This window comes from Ascidia mentula, chromosome 9 (genome assembly GCF_947561715.1).
Source record: "Ascidia mentula chromosome 9, kaAscMent1.1, whole genome shotgun sequence".
Taxonomy (NCBI): domain Eukaryota; kingdom Metazoa; phylum Chordata; class Ascidiacea; order Phlebobranchia; family Ascidiidae; genus Ascidia; species Ascidia mentula.
Window position 1 is genome coordinate 5,016,688 of NC_138574.1, and position 26,990 is coordinate 5,043,677.

The 26,990-nt window shown below is 35.9% G+C and overlaps 3 protein-coding genes across 4 annotated transcripts in view; 1 reads left to right on the forward strand and 2 right to left on the reverse strand.

Moving 5' to 3' along the window:
• Positions 1-4,900: 4,900 nt before the first annotated feature.
• Positions 4,901-11,913, reverse strand: LOC145913656 (uncharacterized). The gene is made up of 16 exons (XM_083001392.1): positions 11,687-11,913; positions 11,300-11,357; positions 11,009-11,139; positions 10,833-10,884; positions 10,602-10,761; positions 10,326-10,443; positions 10,181-10,260; positions 9,842-9,986; positions 9,412-9,596; positions 8,086-8,197; positions 7,447-7,557; positions 6,993-7,187; positions 6,754-6,899; positions 6,292-6,419; positions 5,820-5,932; positions 4,901-5,115 (listed from the first exon to the last, which is right to left on the reverse strand). The coding sequence occupies exons 1-15, from the start codon at positions 11,819-11,821 to the stop codon at positions 5,820-5,822; spliced, it is 1,869 nt and encodes a 622-aa protein (XP_082857518.1). The 5' UTR covers positions 11,822-11,913; the 3' UTR covers positions 4,901-5,115.
• Positions 11,914-12,467: 554 nt separating this feature from the next.
• Positions 12,468-17,007, forward strand: LOC145913599 (spartin-like). Its single transcript, XM_083001319.1, has 11 exons — positions 12,468-12,578; positions 12,696-12,833; positions 13,018-13,146; positions 13,239-13,331; positions 13,594-13,781; positions 14,154-14,370; positions 14,574-14,712; positions 15,153-15,317; positions 15,694-15,885; positions 16,090-16,180; positions 16,240-17,007. Exons 1-11 carry the CDS (start codon positions 12,510-12,512, stop codon positions 16,493-16,495), a joined length of 1,677 nt encoding a protein of 558 aa, XP_082857445.1. The 5' UTR covers positions 12,468-12,509; the 3' UTR covers positions 16,496-17,007.
• A 111-nt stretch (positions 17,008-17,118) lies between these two features.
• Positions 17,119-26,990, reverse strand: part of LOC145913097 (dynein axonemal heavy chain 7-like) — a 34,218-nt gene continuing 24,346 nt past the window's right edge. For both annotated transcript variants that reach the window (XM_083000631.1, XM_083000632.1), the window contains exons 58-78: positions 26,559-26,744; positions 26,170-26,333; positions 25,778-25,950; positions 25,414-25,586; positions 24,966-25,099; positions 24,676-24,820; positions 24,428-24,618; positions 23,986-24,149; positions 23,417-23,664; positions 23,065-23,241; positions 22,745-22,906; positions 22,157-22,360; positions 21,782-21,943; positions 21,149-21,334; positions 20,834-20,971; positions 19,847-19,959; positions 19,339-19,456; positions 18,622-18,774; positions 18,263-18,440; positions 17,845-17,972; positions 17,119-17,523 (exon numbers count right to left, since the gene is read on the reverse strand). In XM_083000631.1, coding sequence (XP_082856757.1) covers positions 17,341-17,523; positions 17,845-17,972; positions 18,263-18,440; positions 18,622-18,774; positions 19,339-19,456; positions 19,847-19,959; positions 20,834-20,971; positions 21,149-21,334; positions 21,782-21,943; positions 22,157-22,360; positions 22,745-22,906; positions 23,065-23,241; positions 23,417-23,664; positions 23,986-24,149; positions 24,428-24,618; positions 24,676-24,820; positions 24,966-25,099; positions 25,414-25,586; positions 25,778-25,950; positions 26,170-26,333; positions 26,559-26,744 — 3,480 coding nt within the window. In that variant the 3' untranslated portion in view covers positions 17,119-17,340. The remainder of the gene's footprint in view (positions 17,524-17,844; positions 17,973-18,262; positions 18,441-18,621; positions 18,775-19,338; positions 19,457-19,846; positions 19,960-20,833; positions 20,972-21,148; positions 21,335-21,781; positions 21,944-22,156; positions 22,361-22,744; positions 22,907-23,064; positions 23,242-23,416; positions 23,665-23,985; positions 24,150-24,427; positions 24,619-24,675; positions 24,821-24,965; positions 25,100-25,413; positions 25,587-25,777; positions 25,951-26,169; positions 26,334-26,558; positions 26,745-26,990) is intronic.

Genomic DNA, 26,990 nt, shown 5'->3' on the forward strand with positions numbered 1-26,990 from the left:
TGGTGTTGGAATTACCGCGTGCAAACTGCAAATGTCGTTGCTTGTTGTCCTGTTTTTGTCAAACCGCAATTACAAACCACTAACCTTTTCCATGGAAATTTGATCCATTCGCTGGTGACCTTAGCGCCCACTTGCGGCCACTTGGTTGCCGATTTTTCGAAGAAGAGTGGGATTTTTTCATATCAGTTGGTGTTTTGGGAGACACTTGATCAGAAAAAAACAGTTTTTTTTTAACTTTTGTTACCTGGAGAAAAAACGGCTGAAAAAAATAAATGAAGGAAAAGCACACAAGCTTCTTTGTTTGGGTGAAGCGTCGAAAACTGTTGTGGATATTTATGACAAAGCAACCGAGTTATGACAAAGCAACCAAACGCGGCAATTAAAACCACAAGAAAATTAAATACGTAGTAGTTCCCAACCATTTTGTATTTATGACTCCTCTTCAAAAATCAACAAGTCCTTAAACAGTAAATTATACCCAAGGCTCTTGTGGTGATTAAAGTTATGCATTATTTTAAATAAAAACATGTGTGGCATTACACAAAGAAAAGATTAGAAAACAAAATTTATTTAAAATTTAATAAAACAGAATAAACATGCACAAATTGTAATACAAAAACTGCTCTCGCTTCTTCACGGACCCCCAGGCTTTTGGTGGTCTTCAAACCCCAGGGAGTTTAACTTAAAATTATGGAGGAAATTTTATGGCAAAATACCAGCAAAATATGTGACAAGCGGTAGTAAATTTTCAATACTCGAAAATCCACCCGAATCTGGATCACGAGACGTAAAAAAGCAACTTTTATCCGGAACTGGCGAAGATCCGACTGAAGTATTCCGGATTACGAGTTTTTTGTCAAAAAAATATTACGAACCATTTTCACCTCCAATTTCGTACGAATTAACCAAAGTTCCAAACTAACCGACGCCTACTCTATATCTGGGCGAATATGCTGCAAAGACGTGTCTTAATTATACTTTCAATCAGCTCACAATACAAATTTTCTGCCGTGAAACAAGCACCAGCATGGTCACCAAAAGATAGTCCCTGATATTTGAATTCTGTTTGTCCGAGGTCGCTGTAACTCTACAAGCCTCATTTTCCCATAAGCTTGCGTGCAGAAATCTTAGACATTAAGGACGCATTTACATCTAATCAAAATGAGCTTTAGTTTTATTGCATACGCCGACGTCCAAAATCGTTTCCACTCTCATTACCCGATGCATTCATTTTACCTCGCCACCGATCGCCGGCTTAAGTGGAATTTGTATGAAAAATTTCCCCCTGTGACTTAAGTTTTGTTGTGACCTTCGCTCGCTGGATTGTTGCAATCGATTTTACGCTGCTTCAATAATTCAAAGCTCAGTGGCGGGTTTGGTTTGTGAAGATAAAACCCCAGGGCGTGACTTAATTTAACTTAATGATGGTTAATATTTAAGACGTCAACGAAAGTTATTCCTTATCATTGTAGACATTCCCTGTCTGGATGAGTTTCTGGTTTGAGTCAAAGCTATGCCTCGTTTACCGCAAATCGACAATTTAATAAGGAACAACATTGCCGATTTAAATCGAAATTTTATCGATCTCAAAAACAAAATACATTTAAAGACATACAGCATTCCTAAGCTTCAAATATTTCCTTTCATAGCTATATAAACAATGTGCATTTGGTCCAATTTACAAACGTTTTGATTGTTGCCAATTCTGCACTCTGTATGTCTTTACATGTATGCACAAAGACTAAACATATCGCAGTCGGTCACGATAATGCGGACGGTACGTGACAATTGCTGACAAATTAGGTCGTTGCTTTCCAACGCGCGTGACAAAATCCATGTTTGCAAACTATCTTGTTTTGACGTATGGCCCATGAGTTGTATATTTCAGTTTGTACCAAATGATGGGAATTTTCGTGTTACGTCAACAGCCTTCGCCACACTTCCGCGGCACATGTTACATATATGCTTGTAGTTAAAACTACCTTAAACCGCATAAGATTGTGGTTTATAACGCCTTTACATCTATAGATTAAAGGATAGCTGAAACGGTTTCACTAAATTCTATCCGAATAACCTTTGCACTCCTGAAACACTTTCTACGCAACCTATTTATAATGACAAAATTTCTTCTCATGCAATTGAAAAGACTGACTTTTAATATTCATCCCACGCCATGTTTTCAGACAAAACCTATTCAATTCTATTGTACTGCCTGGGATCTCCAGGGACGCTGTGAAAAACTATGTGGCAGTGATTGACTGTTCTATATCCTTGCTGTCGATGGGAACTAGAAATTGATCGGCTGATTGGCTTTAGGCCAAAATCTCTACAGCGGCATGAACACGTTAAAGCACTTCGAATTAAGCCAGAATTTTGTGGAATCGTGTTTTATATCAACAGGACCTTTGACGGTGCGTAAATCCTTAAAAAAAACTTTTAAAGAACCTTCTAGACGTGTGCAAGTAGCAACTGTAGCAAAATGAAATGCAACTTACCATCTTCTGTGTTGTCAGTATTGCGTGATGTTATCTACGAACAAAATTTCAATAAGTTGTTGGTTGCTGACTGCAAATTTGTTAATTGATTGATCAAACAATAAACTATGCACCACAATTACAATAAATATCACCACAAGGAACTCGTCAGTTTGGCATTTGTATGAATTTAAGGAATTTTTTGTATTTTGATCCTACATTTGTCAAATATTTCAAACCGACACAATATCCGATCCGTATGATCCGGCTGTTATGCCTCTGGCCAGCTTGTTTAAAAAACAAAAAAAAGGCTGGGTCGCGTCTAAATAACTTTGGTCAATATTCGGCCGAATCTGGACAAATCCGAATTTATTGTGAGGTGACAAATGGTTGGTCGTAAAAACACCTGTTGCTCAACAGGCAACGGTTTATAGGCCTATAGTGTTCTTATCCCTATACTCTTTACTTTGTGTTGGCTTTGCCCAATCCCATTTTCTTGTAAAAACCCTTTCGAAAATGTACGATTCCAAGCAGCGTTGTTTGAATTTGAAGGTTAGATTCCGAATAGAATTTCTCAATATCCGGCCGAATCCGAATATTGGCACCGAATCCACATATCAACATCGAATCTTTCTGATTCGCCCTATTTAAAGGTAACTCAGTGGGTGTAACAAGTTGCAGGACCCTTAAAAAATGTCTTCACTGAGCCCAACGCTTTAGTTTTAAACCTCATAGCTAAACTGTCAACAAACGAAGAAAGCAAATATTCAAGAGGACAATTACATTCAGCACTTACTATCTAAGTTTATTTGCGTAGTCGCGGACACTGCAAATAGATCGACGTTTATTACTTTCGATAAAGTTAACATACGACAACGCGAGGATTTAATCCGATATTATACTACCCAGACTATAACTTGATCATACGCAAAAATTTTTACATCTTCTTTGCAAACAAATCTTTCGCACGCGATGGTACAGTGCGGTGGAATTTGTGTTTTTTGGGGAATCCATTGATTGAGATTTGCGTAACGGTTGTTAGAAATGGCAACCCTGGCTTCAATGGTGGCGTAATACTCAGGTGGAACCCCCTTTCAAAAATTTTGCACGTCAGCATGTTAGGTTATTGCAGTGCAACACCAGATATGAGCAGTTGTCGTTTCTTCAGTTTGTTGACACGGGAACAAAAATCATAGCAGCATATCTGATTTGTTCTTTTAGGTTAATGAGCTCAGTGTTGCCAAGATTTTGTGACCGAAAAAAATCAGACAAAATGTGATTGTACTTTTAGCGATAAATAACGTCACAAACAGTGATTTGAAGTGAAGTAACTGACAGCAATATAACACGCAATACCATTGATTAATTTAGATCAAGGCCCAACAACACATCAGTTGCCCAGTAAAGTTTTGAAGCATCATAACGAGTAGGACATAAGAGAAGTAATGGTACTTAAAAATACAGTTAAATATTCGCATGCAAGGTTGCAAACCTCAATTGCTGGTTTCACTTTTATAACTGTCGTCGTTGCAGAATGTTTGCTTGCGCCGGTTCCCATAACTTTCCTTATGACTTGACTTGATTTCTTACGTTACATCTTTTGCTAAAGTGTCTTATCAAATGCACACACGAAAAACTACAGCTCGCTGATATATCAACTGTAAAAAGGGCAATAAAATGTTCAATATCCTTCCCACCCATATAATTTGATAAAATCGACGCTTGAAAACCCAAACGTTGCGTAACAATGCTTTAACGGGGGCAATAATATCATTGTATGGAACACAGACGCCTGTGACGCCACAACTGGTGTCTTCTCTCGTAAACTTGCCTGCGGTATAGCTTCGAAACGTCGTACCCACATTTTAAAGGTTAAACACACGTAAGATGACGTTGGCATTTGGGGTACCACATGTTGCACTTATACAAACGGTGGGAGGGGTAACTAAATTGGGGCCAACGCGTCGAATATTAAAATTCATGAAGCATTTGGGAATACGGACTTGAATTTCAAATGAACCAGCATTTTTTGCATACACAATGCCTACATATTGGAATTGTGAGATTACGCAGACTAACAGCTTTTAACCGCAAATTGCCAGACGCCCATAAATAATAAAGTTGTGTTTTCACTGGGATTGGACCAGATGAAGGAGTAAAGTTCCTACAAGTTTCATCTAGCAGGCTGTAACATCTTCAGTTGTCAAGTATTTTTAAAATTGAATGAACTTAGCAAAAGCAACACAACTACTAACTGTGAATGATTGTGTATATGCATACAGACGCCATCTGCAACGAAATGTGTGTTTCCAAACATATTTGAAAACCTCTGTCGTACTACCTCCTGCATGATATAAAATTTACCAAATATACCTGTCCTGCACTGCCGTGTTACACACCTATTCAAACATACAAAACTATGTGCTGTATTTGTATACGATAATGAGGGCAATAAACGTTCGCCACAGCCGACAATTCTACTCCCAACTAAAAAGAAATGCTTAGATACGACACACAACATCGTAAACGAAATCAACTTTCTGCGGGCGATGATGGGCGACAATTCCTTCGATGACGTCACTGTGTCGTAAACGTATTTGCTTTCGTCGTTTGTGGATTAACGCGGCGTTTCCTGTGACACCTGCACAAGTTCCACAGTGCTTGATAACTGCCGGATAAAAATGAAATACGGAGTGCAAACAGCTTGCTGCTATGCAAGCAGACACCGAAAGTACTCGGGTTCATATAAACATACAGAGGTGAAGGCATAACTCTGGTGAATCGAGATACCATGTGACCTTTGTAACTGTGATGGTTTTCAATCATGTTGACTACTTACCATTAGTTAGACGGTGTTTTCCAGTCGATTACCAGCATAAGGCGAACACGTGCAATTTATTCTTGAATCGTACTTTATGCTTGGAGGAAGTTACGTTATAGAACCGTTTCTATGTTGGTGATTTTGCTGTATATTTTATGTAGCGTACAACAAAAACGCCCTAGTCTTAAGGCATTAAAAAAATCAAGATTACAGTAAACGACGCGACGCACCAATTGGGAACCTCTGCTGCACGATGACCCATTCATTCACATTTGTTTGCGCTTGTTAAATGTAGCTCCATAGTTACTAATTCTGTTTAGGCGAATAGTAAGTTAGCGATCATACATTTTACTTCGAAAATCACACTTCTATTGCACTGATGCAACCTGTCACGGCCGGTAAACAACATAAAAAGTACTGACTTTCTTCAAAGTGCTGGGATAGCTGCTAACAAGTAAGTACATGAAAAACCCTGATATTTGTGAAGACATTTCATTACTTAAGACCGAATTTCAACAACTTACCTATTGTTCTGGATGTAACAAGCCATGTACTGTGCGAAGCTCAGAGTAAACATTATGGGGTGCAATTGGGACGAGGTTTGTTGAAGAAGACGGTTGCAGAGATATTGTTGAAACTGGATGGAATATTAACCCACATTAGCTTTTACAATGTTCGGAATGAAAATAATGCTGTCAGTTTCCCGATGCCGGATACCGTTTCTTATTAATACAATAAACTACCCGCACTTACATTTAGTTACTTAAAGTGTAAGTCTTCGAAAATTAGCGCAAATTTCAGATGGCTAAAAAGCAGTTTATTTCGCCAGAAGACTGAACAGTTAGCTAATAAGAATTCTTAAAATTCGGGGAAGCAATGTGCGATTGCAAATTAATTCGTGGTTGTTCAACGCAAGAAAATAGTTAAAATAATGATAAATAATGTAAGTGCAAATGCAAGATCTACAACGTATACCGGGGGGACAATCATAGTTACCATTATCGCTGAGGTTTGTTTTGAATGGTTGCGACTTGTGCTTATTGGTTTTGTGACTTTTCAATAGAATGCTTGTTCTTCCAGCGTAATTACACTGGTCACATTTGAACGGTTTCACCTGACGGGACCTGCAAGATGTAACAACAAACAAAATACATTTTATTAAATCAATATATCAAACTACAATCACTAATCTCAAGGTTTCGTGTCACCCGAGGAAGCAAGTGGTAGCTCGCGTGCTATTTAAAGTGGTTCAAAAATTCCTTCGGTCAAAACAGCGCACTACAAACTATAGCAGCAAAGAAGCTAAAGACTGAAACCGCGTGCTGCAGAATTTTTGTATCAAAGATTAGGCGAATACATTTTTACCATCTTATTCACTGTCTCTCGTCTTTTTCGAAAGAAATAGTTAAACGCAATCAAGCAAATGATCTTAGAAACAAAATCAGCCAGATGTCTTACTCGTGTGTAGCCGTGTGTCTTGCTAGGGATCTTTCCGTCTGGGTCATGTAGGGACACTCCTCACATAGAAATACGGGCTTGGAAGCGTGTTCTTCCGCTAGGTGGTGCGCCATACTTTGCCGGTCAAAAAAGGATTGGTCACAGAGCTTGGTAAAGAGAAAAATAAGAGGTAAAAACGATAATCCTAAATGCTTGAATCTGGCTTATGAAGTAACAGTCATTCTTACGTCATCACTCACCACACAATTGAATTGCGAATCTTTGATAGCGTGAGTGAGAATGTGTTTTTGGAGGCATTCTTTCAGGTTTGTTCGGTAGGAGCATTGAGGACAAGGGTACCTCATCTTATCGCTTGAGACGTGTTTTGAGAGTCGGTGTCGCCGTATGGTGGCGCTATGGGGCGAGGTGTAGTCGCACTGGTTGCACTTGTATATCTACGAACAAAAAAGCAGTATTATCGGAAAACGCATAAACATTGCGTGCTCTCGTATGTCAAGCCAAGATCGACCCACTGCAATGGCTGTTACCCGCAAGTAGATTATATATTATGCATAAGATACAAGGTGTATCTTCTGAGTTTTTTTTTGCTGAAGTAGGCAATACTTGATATAGTTTTTTGAAAGGAAATAACTACATGCAAACATGCAAATAATAATGTAAGGTTTTATACGATCTACAGAATATGACCTGTACCTTCATGTGGTTCATGGCTTTGTGGACATCCCATTCATTCTGATTTGTGGTCACAAATCGACACTGCCGACAAACAAGTTCGCCGGGTTTGCGATGTTTTACCACCATATGCTACAGAGAAAGAAAGGTTGTCGCAAAAAAATACTTCAGTCTAAAACAGTGGTTCTTAACCCTTTTTCTCTGATTTCCCATTTTCAGTTCAAACTGAGTCGTTATTTCCTGCTTCCACTTAAATTTTAAAACATAGAATTAAAGCATTGAATTTTGACCGCATTGTGTGACCAAAGGTCAATAAGAGACACACAGTAGTACAAAATATAACATTTCTCTTGCAACTATTACTTTTTGTTTATTTCAGTGCCTAATTACCCCCCTATAACCTTAGAATTTCCAACTATTCCTTTCAGGTTAAGAACCACTGGCCTAAAATATTTAAACACATGTTTTACATGTTCAGGAACAAAATGCACTATATTTATAAAAGCCAATAGGTATGTTTGTAGTTAAAGATATTACTTTGTTTTAAGAGCAATTTTGTAAGCATTTTTCACATTATGACAGGTAACACTTAAATTGGGTAAAAAACACCAAACAATCAAATAAATTGTTGCCCAAAATTCCAACACAGTTTTCAGTTACCTGCTTGAGATTTTTGTGATCCTTGGTACTGAATTCACAACCCTCAACTGTGCATTTGTGTGGCCTCTCACCTGTATGCACTAACATGTGCTTCTTCAGGTGGTGTCGAAGCCTGGAATGTATTGAAAAGTTGAAAGTGGAAGTTTGTAGTGATGTTGGCAATTAATTTTGTAACATTTGTGGCAAAACATAACACAGTCAGTGGCGGATCTAGAAAAAATATGAGGGGGTGTTCGGTTTCGGTACGTAATTAATGAAGCCGTTAGATGCGGTTACAATCTTTTTTCGGACATTTGTCATGCTGTAATTTTTTGTCAAAATCTTGGTGGGAACCAGTTTAGTTGTTGAATATGTTGCCAATATTACGCATGTTGAAAACAACTGTTAGCGCTTGCAAATGTGCAAAGAGGAATATAAGGCCACCGCATGCAACATAGTTTTTATTTGTATGTTTTCTTGATAACGTAAGCCCATTTAATTCCTTTTAGATAACACGTATATTTAAACCTTTCTTTCAAAGTCGTGGTAATGAAACTACGGCGCAAGCACTACCGCAAAAACTCGCATCGAGTGTTCCACAGTGTTACGCAATTGCGTAAGCCAGGAAGCCACCGTTTATGTGACGATTCGCGCCAACACTGGCGTTCGTATTTTGCAATGCTCGACCACAATTAACCTTAGTTTACAGCGGAAAATTGGGGAATTTCCAATTTTCGACCCCCCCTCGCTCTAAAAACAAATCTTTAATGGTCTAGAAATTGTAGCAGAAATGAATAAACTTATAAGGTCGCGCTTTCGAAAACAGTATTGTTGACGGGTTATTGACCAACGGCACGACAAACGATTGTTTTATAAGCAGTCATCGCCGCGTGAATGCAGCGCGCGCGACCGAGAAACAAAGAAACAGCGGAGACGAACACTTGACCGTAGTGTTTGTTCCAGTGTAGCGGGAATTTAATCACACTTTCACGACCCACAAAACAATGTGCCAAAATGAGGGGGGTGTTCTGACACATAAACACCCACCCTAGATCCGCCACTGAACACAGTAGTTTTTAAAAATGTAGGATTTTATCAAAAAAAGTTTTTCAATGCTTGCCCTCACCACATAAAATTCACATAGTGCCAAATTGGTAAGGTATGAGATTGGTGCCTGTTACCTATAAGGTATATTACAAGGTCTGTTAAGTCCCCAACACCTGTTTTTTTTCATAACCAGGATTAAGAATCACCAAATTCATAGACATTGGAGCAATAGGTTTTTTTATCATTCTAAACTTTTCTAGGTACAAGTAACTTTGTTTTTAAAATTACACAATTACTCACTTTGCCACATAGTTGCACTTTTCACAGAAGAAACACTTTTCATTTGGATGCATGATCGTCATATGAGCAAGCAGATCCTGTTTGCTGTTATAAGTAATTGCCACTGCGTTGGACTGGGTAGTGCTGCAACTTTTGCAAATGTAAATGTTCTGATGTCTTGCCTTTATGTGTTCTTCCATGTCAATCTTTAAAAAATATATATAGCCATTTGCATTACCTGCCAAATATGGTTTGATTACGCCAATAGTATCCACATCACAGACAATAGACATTTTGCAGAGGTGTTTGAAAATTATTTTAATAAATTTGCCACTTCATGCAAATCATGGACATCAAATACAACTTTGCTATTCATTTACACATGTATTTGAAATCATGGACAAAGTTTAAAATACTTCCTAAAGTGTCTGAAGACAAAACAACTTGATACCTGGTTATCACAGTGGTGATTGCATATCTGACACACATACTGGTTGCCATGCATTTCCATTCTATGTTGGACCAGTACATATTTGGATGGTGCCTTAAATCCACATTCATCACACAAATGGAAACCTCCCAGATGTGCAAATCGTCTTTGAATATTTATATACGGTGGTACTTAATATTATCACTTTTTCTTGTCACAATTGAAAAAAGAATAATGCGGTTTAACATGTTGCAAAATCATTAAGTGTATACCACACTGCACTTAAAGGAATTTGTTTAAATGACATGCTTGACAAGGCTTCATCATAAACTGTAAATAATAAAGCTTGTGTTGACTTACTTATGGTTACAAAGTGCGAAGGAACTAGCAAACGTGAGATTACAACTGTCGCACTCATGTTTGTCTGGTTTGTTGTGTGTCTGCAACAAAACACGTCATCAGTCTAACATTTTCGGAATCGTAATTTTACACAATGCTTACTTACCTCCATGTGCACCTTCAACGTGTGCCACTGGGCATTAGTAAAGTCACACATGATACATTTAAATGTATCTTTGTAATGGGAAAGAATGTGAATCTGGTGATCCTCGTCTCCGTTCGACCTACAGAAACAAACAGGTAGATTAATTTAAAAGCTTGATATTTCTTAACCTGTATTTCCCAAAATGATACCTTGAGAAACAATGATATTTACAATAGATTGTCTAATATTGCACATCAACAACTGCAAAGACAGATTAAGTCCACAGAAGGTTTTTACCTTACTCTGCATTTTGGGCAAATCAGTATTTCCTTCTGGTGCATTTTTCTGCAATGAGTTTCCAGTGACTGTTTCTGTTTGTATTTTTTGGGGCAATCAGGACATTTAAAAGATGTTGAGCTGTCAACAACTTCTACTTGAATAGGTGTCATGTGATTTTCTTTTAAAAAAACAAATTCTATTAAGATCAGTGTTTTTGTTTTTCACCTCATGATAAACAGAAATAGGAACCTGCAACTGCAACAACTCTGGAAGTTGATTGTTCTGTTACTCCACCACTTTCCTGAACAAATAAAGCCATTATTTTGAGGGCATGTGACAATTTCTTTACACCACATTGAAAGTGTCATATATGCAGTAAAGTTATGTAAGTTCACAAGTAAAGCAAAAAAGATGTTGCAATTTACCAGGGCATGGTCACCAACACCTTCCAATATCTTTCTCTTTTTAATTATTGTGCCATCAGCAAAGGCAGGTTTTAGATAAGAACTCTTTTGAAGCAAACTGCTGTTTAATGTTTGTAGTGTGCCAGCACCTCCTATATATTTTTATTTTTTTGGTTAAATATTAAGTATTAAATAACTTTTAATAATAATAACTATTAAGTATTAAATGTACAGAGATGTAACTAATATTTTGATAGAATTCACATTAGCTAATTACTACTGTAAAGAAATGCTTAATCATTTATTACTCACGTTTTTTATTAGCATTTTCATCTTCGCTTATGTCACATCTAATATTTTTATCAGCAACCTGAATGATAACATGATTAAATAAGCTAATACAAAAGCAAAAAAGTAATGCTTTTTGAAAATGAATGGCCCCAACCCGAGGTCTGTAATAATCAACTTTAAAGTTGCATAGAGATTTGTATCTATTTGGCTTGATATGGCTTAGAGATGGTAGCATAATTAATGAATCTAATTCTAATATTTATTTATTTTTTGGGTTTTATGCAGCACACCTCTAGAGTTTCATGTTTTGTGGGGTGATGTTTCAAACTTTCTCAAACTAATAGCATTGGTCTACCAAAATTTCAGACTGACTATGACACTGTTACATAAATGTTCAAAAACACTTACAAGATGATTGTGACTGTTTTTGACATGTTCAAGCAGTTCTTTCCTTGTTGACAGCTCAATCAAACATCTTTTACATTTGTAAATTAGTGTCATAAATGAATTTAAGTCATCTTCATCTTCAAGTTTGCTGTCCATGCCTCTAGTTACAAGTGTAGGAGATAGCAACCAAATAGTAGACAGAAAAATGTCTTATCTTGCTTTTGGATAAGGAAGTTTTCCTGTGACCTACAACTATAGAAAACGGAAGTTTAAGAATTGCTCAATACTGGTAATCGTGGTTCAATTCTTTAACTGCTGGACTTTTCAAGATGTACATCAACCATTATAAAATTTGCTAACAATAGTTTGCTAACATCTACCATAGAATTAAATAATTTGCAACATAAAAAGCACCCGGGTCTTTCCCAAACAACATAGAAGTAAAAACATACTGGGATAAAATTATGCTGTTTGTTTTTTTTAACTATTTTTGCATACATGAGCATACGTAATTTATATATTTTTTCATGTTAATTATAAATTTAACTAATGTAACAATTTGTGGTGATGATGGTGTTTTTGTGCAGTTTTTGTATACAAAGTTAGGCACGTGACTCCTCCAAGTGTGAAGTGAGTTACAAGCTTTAGTAAAGGCGATTCACACTTTTGCCTATCGCTCTCTTTATCTCCATTCATACGAACAAGCCTAGGATATTGATTATGTTTATATTATATAGACCGAATCTGTATGTTAAGACTAAGTAAGATATATTTATTTTGTACATGTTTAATTTCCAGGTTTGATAACTTTACTGTAGAGCAAACATATTATGTTTATCTAAACATGGAGGCACAACGATCCCGACCTTCCCGGCCCCCACCTCCCAGCACACAAGCAAGAGATGAGACACTCGTGAGTAAAATTTTCAACTGCATTTGTTCCACTGTTATCTTATGTGAGTGACACAAAAATTAATAACAGTATTATGGACTCAATACCTTTCTTGTGATATAAAGAACAACTTTGCAGGAAAAGAGTTATGGAAAAGTGTCTGAGTGCTACAACACTTCCATGTGTCATGTTGCCAATGCACTTGCTGATGATGAGATTGGAAATACTTCAAGTGCCATAGAACATTATGTCCATGCTTTATGCTGCTTAGAAATGGTGACTAGAGCTTAAATATAACTGTAAATATACCAATTGTAATTGTACTAATCAAGCAAATCAACAAAATCTTGGGGATGTATAGTTTAAAGATTTGTGTGTTTACTGTTATTTAGAGTTTATTGAAAGCAATGCAAGCACACCAATGATATAATTATGTATACAAAAAAGGTTTGATTTTTAGGGTATTGAAGAAGAACTGCCCAGAAACAGGGACAAAAAGTGCATATCTGCCTGGCAAATGCAGGGTAAAATGGCTGAAGCATTAGAAAAAGTGAGGTCAAGGTTGTATGAACTACAAGATGGTTCCACTGTAAGTATATAATAAGGTGGCTTTGGAGTGTTTGTATATATATATTTTTGTAACTATAATGTTGCATATCTTGTTATAAATGTTGTGGTCAGGCTGAAACTGCAGCTCCTTCCTATTCTGAAGGAATTCCTGAGGGTCATTCTTCTCTTATGTCTCCATCAACAAACGATTCACCATTCCCCACTGTAAGCATGCTTTGGAAATTTTGTTTAGGGAAGTTATTCTTTTTGATAATTTTTTTTTATTTTGAGATTTACATTAACTGCCATACTTTCTGAAAACCTTCTTGCAGTTAATCAAATTTGCAATTTCGTATGGGGTTATGTTATATCACAAACTACAATTTATATTTTTGTGTGAACACTGGGCAACTATAGTTATCAAGCCACCTATTGTGAAGACAGTGTCGTTTCCTTCAATTTCAAAATATTTTAAATTTGTGTGTAGAACCAGGAAATATGTGGATTACCTGCGGAAAGTGCTGTGGAGTTATTAAGTATCCCAAATGGGGTCCAGCTTTACAGCGTCTCCGATCGTTCAACAGTAAATGCTGCACCTCCTTCCTATCCTTCCTCATTGAGAATTTTGCTATTTGATGAACAAGTTGGCAATGCAGACACAAGTAAAACTTCTAGGTAATGACAATTGATGTTTAATACATGTGCATCAATTCCAATCTTCCAGACAAGGTCTGAAGGTCTGTCTGACTCGCAAAAATTCTTGCCTGCTCTGGTTTTGAAATGTCTCTGCCTGTATGTTCGCCACACAGCCTGCAATATTGCAATTGTATCACTTTTTTGTGTTAGTTTTTTTCAGTTTGTGGAGCAGAATTGACAAATTGTGACAGAACATAATGCTTTATCCATTCAAAATGCAAACTCAGTGTTTCGCAAACAAACTGTATCAAATCCGAATCTTTCTTGCATGTAGATTACTGTTGTGCCGCTTAGATATATCTTACTTTAAACTTTTGCCTTTCTTTATTCTAAATTTGTATACATCAACAGACCACCTGCATTCATACAAGTGGGAGAATGGGTTTATCCATTGGTACCAGGAAAGTCTCCAGTTTTGAAATGTGTTAATGGGGCTTACATGTTTCCAAACAAATCAGCAACAGACTCTCCACAGCCAGGTGCTGTTGGTTTAGTTATATCTTCTGCCCTTGAGGCTACATACAGGGAAATGTTTGAAAACATTTTGGAGAACTTTGCTGTATTACAGGTGTGTATTTCTGTTGTTTTGCATGTGCAAATACTTGAAATTTTATAGTTGTTGTAGTTACTTTCAATGTGGTCAAAGTATAGAACCAATATGAAATCTGTTAAACTAAAAGCAGAGTAAAAATAATTATAGTAGTTTTGGTAGCTGCTAGTCTCCTTACTTACTTGCCAATGAAATTTGTTCTATTGTAAAAATTTGTGCAGATTCAGGACCATGCACCGGATGGAGAACCTACAGTTGATCTGAGTGCATCTGTACCCTGTGTAGCTCCTCCTGCTGTGGAAGAGGACAAGGAAGAAGAAACATCTATCAGTCAAAAAGTTGCATTTGGAATTGGAAAAGGCTAGTATAGTTATGCCTGTTGTGAAACAATGCTTTATTTTGTGAAAGAAAATTTTAAATTGACAGACTTCAAACATTGAAAAATTGTAATCCAATCTAAACTGCAGATGCAGGCCTACCTTTCGTAATCACTTAACTTCTGCCATAAGATTTAGTAATCACTTTAAAAATGTAGAAATCCAGTTACACAAAATTAAAGCTATGGCAGAATTGAAATAATCCACTTTTTTAACACTAGTGATTACTAGGACTGACCTAGATTATTGCCCAATCATCCAAGACACCTGTTTATATTTTTACCCGAACAAAAACAAAACAAGAGCAAACATTAGGACTAAAATTAAAGGCACATATATACCTAATTTTCAGCACTATACTGATCTTTAATGTAAGAAATATAACTAATTACTGATAAACAAGTTGATGGTTAATGTTGTCAGGTGCTGGATGGTTAAGCTGGGGACTAATTAAGGGTGCAGAGGTAACGACTAATCTTATCAAGCAAGGTGCCCAACACCTACAGAAGAATATGAAACCGAATGAAAAGCCAACAGAAGTTAACCCCAATTTACAGAAGGGGCTTTATTACACAAATGAGGCTGCAAGTAAGTTTTATTTGCTTGGTTTAGTAGCATTATAACAAGTATGAGTTATTTATTATGAAGTTTTCCGCTGTGTGTATCTTGAAACAGCATCCTTCACAATTGAAAGAACTTTTATATCATGGTTTTGCTTGTATATGTTGTCAATGAGAATATGTAAACACAACTATGTTATGACAAATTTATGATTTTTTTGGAAAACAAATTTATGTTAAGTTTGTCTTAAAAATAGATATCTGGCAATGTATGTACACTCACTTGAATAGCAATCACTTTTTGTCAATTTTGACATGAAATTTACGAATTGATGTCAATGCAAATTAGGTTTTTTGGAAGGCGTTATTTGTAATAATGTTGTTGAACTATTTCTTGTCAATAGAAGTCACAGTAAAAGTCAGTGGTGCCATGGTAAAGGGCCTAACTGTGGTGGCTGGAAAAGTTGCTGACACTGTAGCTCCACACATAAAATCATGCGCTGACTCTGTGCTGCCATCTTCTGTCACGGAAAAAAATGAAAAGGGGGAGAGTTGTGTTGAGGGGATGGTTCACGTGGCTGGTGCAAGTTTTGCAGGTGGGCTTTGTATTTGTTTTGCTAGTGAAGTTGGAATTTTGTTCTGAAGAAATAATTTTTTATTCTTATTGTTTTTTTGTTTTATTTTTACTGAAGTGAAATAATATTTTGTTGATTTACCAAAAACAAGTTTACAACGATTTATTTTTTAACATACAATTTTTTTTGATGTATGATATACCTTGTACTTGTATATTCACACAGGCATTGGCACTGTTTGGACAAGTTTGGAACATGCAGGATTGGCTGTAGCAAAATCTGTGTCTTCTGCCACTGTTGACACTGTTCATCTGAAGTAGATTATTTAAAATAGTAATTCTTTAAAGTGTACATTGACTGTTGTTTTTCAAATAGATATGGATCTTCTGCTGGAGAAGCAACTGGCAATGCTATGGGTGCTGCTGTTAACTTGGGAAGAACAGCTTTTAACATTGATAACCTTTGGATGAAAGCAATAGCCAAGAAAACTGCCAAAAAAACAGGAATGGCATTTTTGAAAGGTTATGCCCAGGATAAAAAATGCCCTGAAGAAGGTGATTCAGCCTGTGAAGAAAATGATACAAAGATCGATTTAGCAGAAGGTGGAAAGGCTGTTCAACAAAAACAATAATTGTCCCCAAGCAAAAAGTTTTTTTTTGAAGCACTTACCTTGTTTTTGCTTTGTTTTCGATTCTTGTGAATTTTTATTTTGTTTGGATCACAAGCAACAGGCATATGGTGTAAGAAACATGTAGTTTTGCAAAACTAATGTTCTAGGAACCATACTAATGTATCAAAAGTTCAAGTGTACATATAAGTGCAGTTGACCGATGGCAACCTTGTTTATTTAAACATCATGCCATCATAACATATCAATGATACTTCTGTTACCTATTGTATTTTTTTCTTGTTTTATTGCACACAAAGTAAACAGAATTCATTTATGCTTTTTTTTTATAAGGATTCTCTTGTGATGTGGAAAAAGAACACTTTTGCATTCTTGCCGATATATATACAATATATATTTATCGATAATTGACATCTGGCTACATTCACTGAATTTATCTCAACTCTTCATATATCTTGCATTCAAGTTGTTTCACTGTACCCTAAGATACAATAAACGTATGAGAGTTTTCATTATTCCAGAGAGCAGCAAACGAAATTAAGGGTTGGATTGTTGGTATAAGGGTTGGATGAAGTAACGAACAAAAATCCATTTCCTAACAAAATTCTACACAGGACAACAAAAAGCAAACAGATATTTATTTTTTACAAACACCACCACAACTCTAAAATAATATTTAAAATTTCACTGTATTCTAAAATGGAGCCAAAATAGGTTGAAGAATTAGGCACATGTACAAGTGAGGCATTCAATAAAAATAACTTAACAATTGAAAAGAAAACTACAGAAATGACATAACACACTTTAATACAAAAAAATACGGGGATTGTATGTGTCACAGGTAATGTCTAGTTGTCCAGTTGGCATATAAGTGCAACACCACGACCAATCCAATGTGCTTCTGGTTTGTCAGTGACCAAAGTCATTCCAATCACAAAGTTGGTGGAATGTCCAGTGGTTGAAAGAACGCCACGACGCTCTGTGGTTTTGTACACAGGTGCCAGGTAACAGTTCTTTTCAGGAATGTCATTCTGGAAAACAAAACTTAGTTGAATTTACTTTGGTTTAGATAGTAGTTCTATAGCTTGTAAACCTGGGGTGGACAACCTTTAAAAATATCAAAAACATGACAGGTAAAAGTGAAAAAAATTAAAAACCCAATGGGCTAGATTTGGTTTGCCTGCTATAAACCACTTTTTAGTGAGTCTTAAATACATCTATGTGAAATAATACGTTAACACAATTGTAAAATTGTATATTAAGGCAGAGTCGTCCTATAGGAAAGGCCGGCTTGTAAACACTTTTTTTGCATCTTTAGTTTAAACTCATCGTGTACATAATAAGTTATTAACCTTCTTGATGGGAATAAGAAGGATCTTTGGCAAGTAGTCATACAAAGCTTTTGGTGTTGATTCTGCTAATTTCTTTGCTTTGCGATCCCATCTGGCACCCTCAAGGTAAAGTCCATAAACATATGCACCTTTGAAATCATGTAACTTTAGTTAAAAATTTATTGTTGTGAAAAAAATAAGTTGGGTAAAAATTACACCACAACAGATATCTTTATTTTAATACTATGTAAATAAATGATTTGCTACTTTGTGGCTCCTGTTGATTTGAAAAGGCATTAATAAAAACCTGCAAAATATTATTTCTAAACTATCTTTTTTCCCATAGCTAAGTGTAAATGGTAAACAAACTTGTTTAAGGATCGTATATCCATCAACAAGTTATTTTTGGATGACAGAAATAGTAAAAATCATTCCTTACCATCTTCTGGTGGTGATTTGTATTCCTTGTCATCGAGCACAGCATAATCAAAATTTAGAAGATCAATAGGGATTGTGTATTTTCTGGCATAGTTCTGACGGACACCAGTCAGGAAAGCTTGTGTGAAAAAGAATCCTGACACCCAGAACTGTGGAGGTGGCCCGTTGTCAAACCAGAGCTGTGAAAATTGAAACAGTTTAAACTGTTATATTCATACTTTGTGCATTTTTAACAAAAAAAACTTTTTAGTATTAGTAAAATGCAAGCAAATAATGATATCTCTTTTGTATTTCACTTTGTACTTTCTTTAGAATCATGGTAAAAAACTTTTTTGTTAAACAGTTTGTTAAAAAAAATACCTGCAAAAAGTTAAGTCTCTCCAAGAAGTCATTGACATAACCACCAAGAGGTTTCAAGCTTGGATAAGATTTCTTCATCCACATTTGTGGGATTTTACCTTGCAGAATGTTGTTGAGCACTTGTTCCAGATCAGCACTCATCACCACCAGTCCCTGAAATGGACAAAATACATTACTAAACCAGGAATATTGTTATGCATTAATGTGTAAATACTGTGGACATCAACCAGGGGCAATTGCTATGGATTTATTCTTGATACCTGATGTTTTAAACACAACATTCTTAGTTGTGAATTATTGCTAGGCTTATGAATGTTATCAACATATTTGATCATAATTCTAAGAACAAAAAATATGTTCAATCACATTGCAGAAACAACTCATGCCATCATTAATTCAATAAGTGGTGTGACTGGTAAAGCTTCATGGTTATATTTAGCTGACTTGACTGTCAGGAATAGTAAGATAAGGCATGTGATTGCTTTGCCAGTTGACTGCTTTTTATCACTGATAAACTTTAACATGGTATATAAGGCCCAAAAGAGGATAAATGTAACCTTTTTTTTCAGTTTACATGACATTGTAGGAGGGCAAGTCTTAGCGCTAAAAAATCTGTCGCTTTTGAAGCAAACAATGGCATTCATGGGCATCCTAGACTCTTAGTCCTGGTGCATCCTTTCTGATATAAAAATTTCAGAAGTAAAACTAAAGCCTAACCTTAATGGCCTTCTGCACGTTGATAAGTGAGCTTCTAATGGTGGAGAGAAGGACATTGAATCTGACCATTTCCTGCACAAGCACAGTGTTCATTGACTGCTTGTATTCAGTTGGATATCTAAAAAAATTGAAAGAGCACAATTAAAAAGAGTTGTTAATTATTTGGCTGCACCCAACCATTATCTAAGTCGTTTAGTTACATGAAAAAAAATTACAGGGCTCTATTTATTTTCAATTAAAGGATAGAAATAGGCAACTGGTTTGATATTTGTTCTTAGATTTTAGTTGTGAATTTCTGGCATTGAAGACACAATTTAACATAACAAATAGATTGCAGTAGTTAATTCAAAGAGGAAAAATGTCAACCTTGCCATTCAGGTCCTTTATTTTAATCATATTCACTAATTCTAAAATTTAAAACAGAGAGAAAGTGCTGGTTGTTTGCCTGAAACCAACCCCAGCTTAAAAAAGTGCTATCTTATTGTAAAGGAAAAATCAACACACTTACTTTCTCAGTGCACCTTCAGTGTCGAAGTTAGGAGGAAGTTTGCTGAGGATATCACCAGCCACATTGTACACCAAGGTATCAGATGAATCTGTGCCACCTCCAGTTGCACGGGACTACCGAAAATAGTTTTACATATTAATTGCAAGCAATAATGTACTAACATATTATTAAAAACGGTATATATTGGGGCTTAAAACATGTATCCGCTGATGAAGACTTTTCATTGCTAGATCTGCTTCAAGAGTAATATGCAAAAAAAATCACACAAAATTTCAGTCGCAAGGAGGCAAATGAATTAAGAAAAACATGATGATACTTCAAAGCAACACACACACAATTGTAAGCGAACAACGTGATAGCACCAAACTGCAAATGAAATGATTAGTAAAATTTGGCTTAAATCTATCCAAATATGATGAAACTCAATATGAAGCTATGCTCTGACTCTTTTACATGATGGCTTATCTACAACAGATGTAAAATGAGACGAAGAATATATTTTCAGCTTTCTGCACTGAACTGAAAACAAACTTAATCACTTGCCCACTACCTTGCTGTATGACTGTATAATGTATGAATTAGCAAAGCTTCCTTGGTACTTACTGAGTCTTCTTGCTGCAAAAATTCAAACATTTGGGGTTAGTAAAACATATCACATTTTCATAAAAGCGCAGTAAGTTTTTTCACTCCAAAATACAAAAAATAATAGTAAGAATTTGATTTTTGTAAGTTTTAAAAGTAAAAAAGATTTTTTGTTTTTCAAAAAGTGACCATTATCTACTTAAAACACACAAATCAGTTTAATCACAACAAAAATGTATCTCAAAATCAGAAACATAACTTACGGCTTTGTAAATCTTTAAGACAAACAAAATAACCCAATTAACTGCTCTAAAATTTATGAGCAACTGTACATGGGCTATTGTATTTGTCTTGTATGAAAAAATCATAAAAATAAAAAAAAAATTTAATGTGCAATTTTGTTACCATGGTGAGAAGAATGCTGTTGAAGAGTTGGTTGGTTTCATTTTGGTCCTTTGCAATGTCAGCATTTGCATGCATTCCAAATACCTGGGGATCAGCTACAAGGGGCAAATTTTTGCAGTACTCAACATAACTCTCCCACTAAAACAAAAATGGACAAATGACTTTAAATTGCATATAACTTAAATTTGCATTACATTGTAATGAGCGACCATGTTTACATAAAGTGTTTCTTAAAAACTGATGAACTAATTCAAATACAAAATATGAGGAGTAGCGTTCGAGCAGTGGAGTAGAAACACAATTCAAACAACTTACATCGCCTTCCCCTGGCCGCTTGTAACCTCCATCCTCATCAAAACTCCATACGTCCGCAGTAACAACATTATCGTTGTATCCTCTAGTCAAGATTGCATTGAGCGTCCGCCTGTCCCAATCATCAGTAACACGACCACCATAGTTGCATTCACCAGCCAGATATACCAGAGCAGTCAATGGCACAAACTGTAACATAAAGTTTTGCACATGTAAATAAAGGAATTGCTTGAATGCTTGTAATCTTTGCTTGCTTGTAAAACTATCCATATAGTATTATGCTTCCCAGCCCGACCAAATAGAAGTTTCATAGCTGACTGGTTGAAAAGCACTTGGTTGGTTGGTTGGTTGTGTAGCATATTACTGTAGGGATAGGTCATATTCAAAGTCTACAGCTTGTAAATAAATATTTTAAGAATCTAATTTGTTAACATTACATCCTGAAGTGGACATAAGTTGCTCACTATAAGAGCTATCTGCATCAAAACCAACCTTGTAGTTAAATTAAATATATCTTTGCTATAAAAAGTTGGTGACAAGCTCGAAAAGATTAGTAACCACTGATTTAATTGTTTTTTTTCATAAACATGAGCTTTGTTATTTAAAATAGCATATTTTCTCTGATTGAAAACTCACATCATACTGGTTGAGGAACATATGTAGCTGACGAACTGAAATTCTCAAATCTGTTTCATTAAACTCATATGGAATATTCCAACCGAGTGGACCAAACTTTCTTCTTTCCTGCACCAGAGCATGGAAAAAGCACAAACCGAAGAGAAGTCGTCGGAATGGAACCTGAAAGATATATTTAACACTTTTAAAATCACATTAGTTAAACTAAAAAAAATCATATTAAATTAACCTTGAATTAAACATTCATTTATGCAGCTATGGCAAATGAATTCAATACACCATAGTGGACTTGTAATAAGCCACTAAAGTGGATAAATATTAATTTACTAAGGTGTGGACAGTAATGCTTAACTTATAAAACAAACAACAACTTACAGGCTGCTTGCAGCTCCCAAAGAACTCAGGATCTGAAATAGGATCACTGAGGTAGGATCTCAGAATATTGGCTTTAAGTCCTTTCGGGGGTTCATTCGTCATTTTTACACCATTTTGTAAAACAGCCACAGGGAATGTGTTGGAAGGGTAACTTGTAAGCCACAGTCTGAAGTCTGGGTGGATTGTGTCTGGGTTCAGTGTTTCCTGAATAAACCATTCTTATTTGAACATGTGCTATGAAAATGATTGTAAACACTCAGTGAACTCATTAAAGATTAACGAACGATCAGTTGAGTATGATTTTTTCATAAATGCACAAATATTAATTTTGTGGCATTGTAGCTCCAGTCTTTTTCAAATAGAATGTGTTTCTATAAAATTTTAAACATGATAATTTGGTAATGGCGAATGGCAGAACTTGATCTTGGTCAAAATTTTATTGGTCAATAAAATTAGATTCATTAAAAACTAAAAAATGACAACAGAAACAACAAGAAATATAAAAACAAGCTGATGCCATGTTTATTAGATAACCAACTTGCTGTTCGACTCTCTTGCATACACATATTGTGTTTTTACTGGACTCACTTCACACAACTTTTCAAGAGTTGGCATCCAAGAAGTTGCCAAGTGGCAATTCTGCAGGACAACCCAAGCACCCTCTTTAATCGACCGGTCTATCATCTTCATAGCAATCGGTCCCTGACCTTGTCCCAATGACAGTGAGCTCATCTTGGAACCACCAAATCCCTACAAATATCCATATATTTTAATGTACTTTTCATATTCTATTAAAGATAGTGATTCTCAAGTGCAAAAAACAAAACATTTCACCATGATATAAAAGATATCATAGTTTTACAAATTTATATTGTCCTGTTTAAACAAACCACATTTCAAGTACAAACCTGATCTTCAGCAAACTTCAACAGTGAAGCCATCGGATCAGCTCCAGGAGAAAGCACGAAGATGAGTGGTGAGCATGCATTGCTGTCCATAAATGTTTTTGGAAGGTCAAATGGCGGAGGTTCAATAAACTTTCGACCCAAGTTGTTGATGATAAAGGACTGCATGGCTGGTACAATCTTGATATGAAAAATGTTACAAAATGTAAATGATAATGCAGTAAGTTGGTGAAATAAGATTTCTAAAAATAAAATACAGTTTTAAAAATTACACTTTACAAGTTATTTAGCATTTTATGCAATGTACAAAAACCACCCATGGCATTTTTTACAATCAGATGAAGTAAACCCATACCTTGTCAGGCCGGAGGCACCTAAGAATCATCATTCTGTGAAACTCTTCGAGAGAAGCCCAATCACCAGGTGGAGTTGCCTTTTGTGGCTCCTGACTGTCATATATTGCCTTCCACTGTTCCTTGTAGGCTGGGAACTTCTTACGAATGCCTTCGAAATGACTGAGAGCATCAAGACGGCAAAGTTCATCCCATGATTTGGCTGGAAGCCATGTTGCAGGGTTTGAATGTGGGTTGTCCAAACCGACACCTGAGAAAATCACCATAAAGTTAAGCTTGATTCCCAAGTCATATCTCAAAGATAGACATCATAGGGCATGGTAGAATCACATCAAACACAAAAAAATAAACCAAACGACTTTTTTTAGCTAATTTAATACTCTTTTCCTTTGTGTACATTTTCCAGTCAAAAACATAATTAAATATGTTCATAAAACACAGATACAATATTCGGTCAAAAAAATGACAGCAAGACATTTCAGTAAAGCAATATCAAAATTGTTAATATTTTTAGGGCTTAAAAAAAAGTGAAAAAACGAAAAACAAAAGTATTTAAACAAAGCTTAAAAACCTCCGGTAAGCAGGAATCTATAGTCATTGTCATCAATGATGTTTTCATGACGAAGAAGGTTGACACAGAGCAAAATTGAGAATAGAAGCTTATCTTTCTCAAACAGGGAGCGGCAAACATTGCAGTACAATGAGTATGTCATGTAGGATTGTAAGTTGTCAAGTCTATAAATACAATGGTTATTTTTTTTTAAGAAGTCCTTTAGTTTCCCCAAAAACTAGTTTTCCCAAAAATCACGATAACGTCTAAGGTTTTATTGGTGCCCATGACATTATATACTGTTTATTTATTTTGTAGCTGTTTATGTAAAACTAAATTGATATGATTTGATCAAATAATAAAATGAACCAAAATGCATCATTGAAACATAGTGACAAAAAGTTTTAGTATGAAACAATATTGTTTCCTAATTTTTTTGCGATAAAATAAGCAAATCACCGACCTGGTTTTGAGATCATCTGATTTCACTGCATTGTCAATTGAGTTGATGAAAAGGTTGACATACCAAGCGAGAGAGTATTGGTACATAGGGTCAATGTTGGCAAGATCCGTAATGCAGAAAAACAAGATGGATGAGTGGATTGCAATTGGAGTGTATCCCATACGGGCTGTATCAATCTTTTTCTCAGTTTCCTAAAGCACAAAGTTCATTTGTTTTTCCATAAGAATGCTACTATGTACACGTCGTACCTCAGCAATGGCTTGCTTTTCAGAAATTTCATTGGCCAGAGTCTTTGAAGATGAAAGGACCTTAATAGCTGTCTCATCCTCAAGAATGTTACCTTCCGAAGTTGACAAAACCTCAAGAATCTTGTCTTCAATTTCCTTCAGCTGCCTGTAAATTATCGTAAGTTTATAGTAGGGGTGGAAGGTAATAGGTTTTTGCAGAAAAGCATACTGAAGCCAGTACTATGAATTTGTCTCTAAATATTTTGGAACCCGAATAGTTGCATGTTTGAGTTTACTGTCTTAAAATTTACTTTTTATTTTCTGCAGATTGTAGAATCAAGGCATTCTTTTCCTCCTCAAGTTCTGGCCGTTCCCGGGCAACCACAATCCCGAGAAGCTGATCCTGCAATCCTTCCATGGTGATCATAAAGTTGAGCAGTGTCACCTTTCCAAAGCAGCAATTTATGAAAAAATTTCATCAGTAAAATAAGTAAGAAGTAATGCCATGCTTTTGCATAATAAGGCAGGATCGCCCCACTGCACAGGCCCTTTATATTTGGCGATTACAGCTCTAATTTTCTGATCATAAGGTTCACAGGCTTCGCAGCCAAGGCATCACTGCCTAAAATAAGTAAGTATTTGCAATAACCTCATTTATATAATTTTTAGGTGTTTATTTTGGGCAAGGGGTTGAAAATAGTTCTCTAATAGTGGACACGAGGTAGTAGTAAAAAAAAGACCAACAAGCAATATAAATACCTTGACTGAAGTTTCAGGCAAGTAGTGTGGATTCCTCAGTTTCGTGGTCATGTAGAACCTGAAGTCCGCACTGTATTCAATGGTTGAGTCACCAAGTCTTATACAGATAGCACCACCCTGCTTGAAGGTCTGTTTGAGAAGAAGTGGCTCAAGCAAGGGATCGAGTTCCTCACCTAAAATCAATGAGTTGTTATTGTTGACTAGTTCAAACTGTGTACTAATTTATTTATATGTTTGAAGCGAACAAAATTACAGGTTAAAATAGGGAGTATGCATAATGAACACTTGATTGCTTGTGTACATATATTTGCAAAGAGATTACTTTTCATGTTGTTAAAAAAAGGTTAGAATCTTTAATTTATACCAATGTTTTCCAAAAGTACAGGAGTTCCAAACTGGATGCAATTCTCCAGAGTTCTCACGAAGTCACCATCAGTAAGTTTTATAACATGAAGGTTGTTGGCTCTTTCCATATTTTTCACCCATTTATTGGCCTGCCCCTGGGGATCAATCATCAACGGCCAACGACGAGCATTGCTAAAAGTGACACGGTATTTGTTTTTGAAATTCTTCTATCAACAGAAGGTGATAGTTGTCAATATAGTGTTTTTTTCAACTACACAAACATATAAAAACGTTTAATTACATAATATTATTACAACTATATACTGTGTATGCAGTACTTGACCACAATTGGAAGCAAAAACTAATAAGTAGTAAAAGGGTAAGGTTAATATGTAGTGCAGGTGAAATTACCTGATAATTATGCCATTCTCAACAGAGAAACTGTCAGTGGGTAATCCAAATATATTCCACTGTCTGATTTTTACAGGTTCACCAAGTACCATATACAAAGTCACACTATCAGTGCAAGGAATGTTTTCCGCCCTGCAAGCCTTCAGCCATTCACGTGTCTGGTCCTAAAATTTAGTGACAGTTAAGACATCAATTTCACAAACACAAGATTAATGTTTCTTAAAAGTTTGGTGAATTAAACTGTTTTACTGCAAAAATAATGTCATGGTTGGCAAACTTTTTGGCCGAATGGTCTAGACTTAGCAGTTTGCTGCAGTTGTCCGTGACTGGCCAATGCCCATACAAACAAAACAAGGACTAAACTAATTATTTTCATGTTACTTCCATACCTCTCTAAACTTGGAAGTAAATGTTCCAAGGTAGGCAACAATCCCCGATGCAATCAACACATCCCCAGTCAAGTTGGTGAATGTGATACCAAGTGCATGGGCTGTCTCTCCCCATCGATCTTTCTCACCTCCCAAACTCTCAATAAGTTGTGTTGCTCGAGTTAGTTTCTTGCTGCACAAATCAACCTGCACAAGGTGGTAAAATGTTAACATGTTATTCAGTGGGTTAACAAAATAATATTTTCTTTCCACAAGTTGTGTTTGTTTCTATCCAAAACAATCTCATGCTATGTGCCGAACAATATTTTACAACATGTGTTCAAAACAAGGCGCAGAGGGCATGCATGCCTAATTTAGCTGATCATTGGTTGGAAAATGGTATGTATAAACCTTAATAATAATGGCTTTATATGCTTTTTGTATCCTATCAAA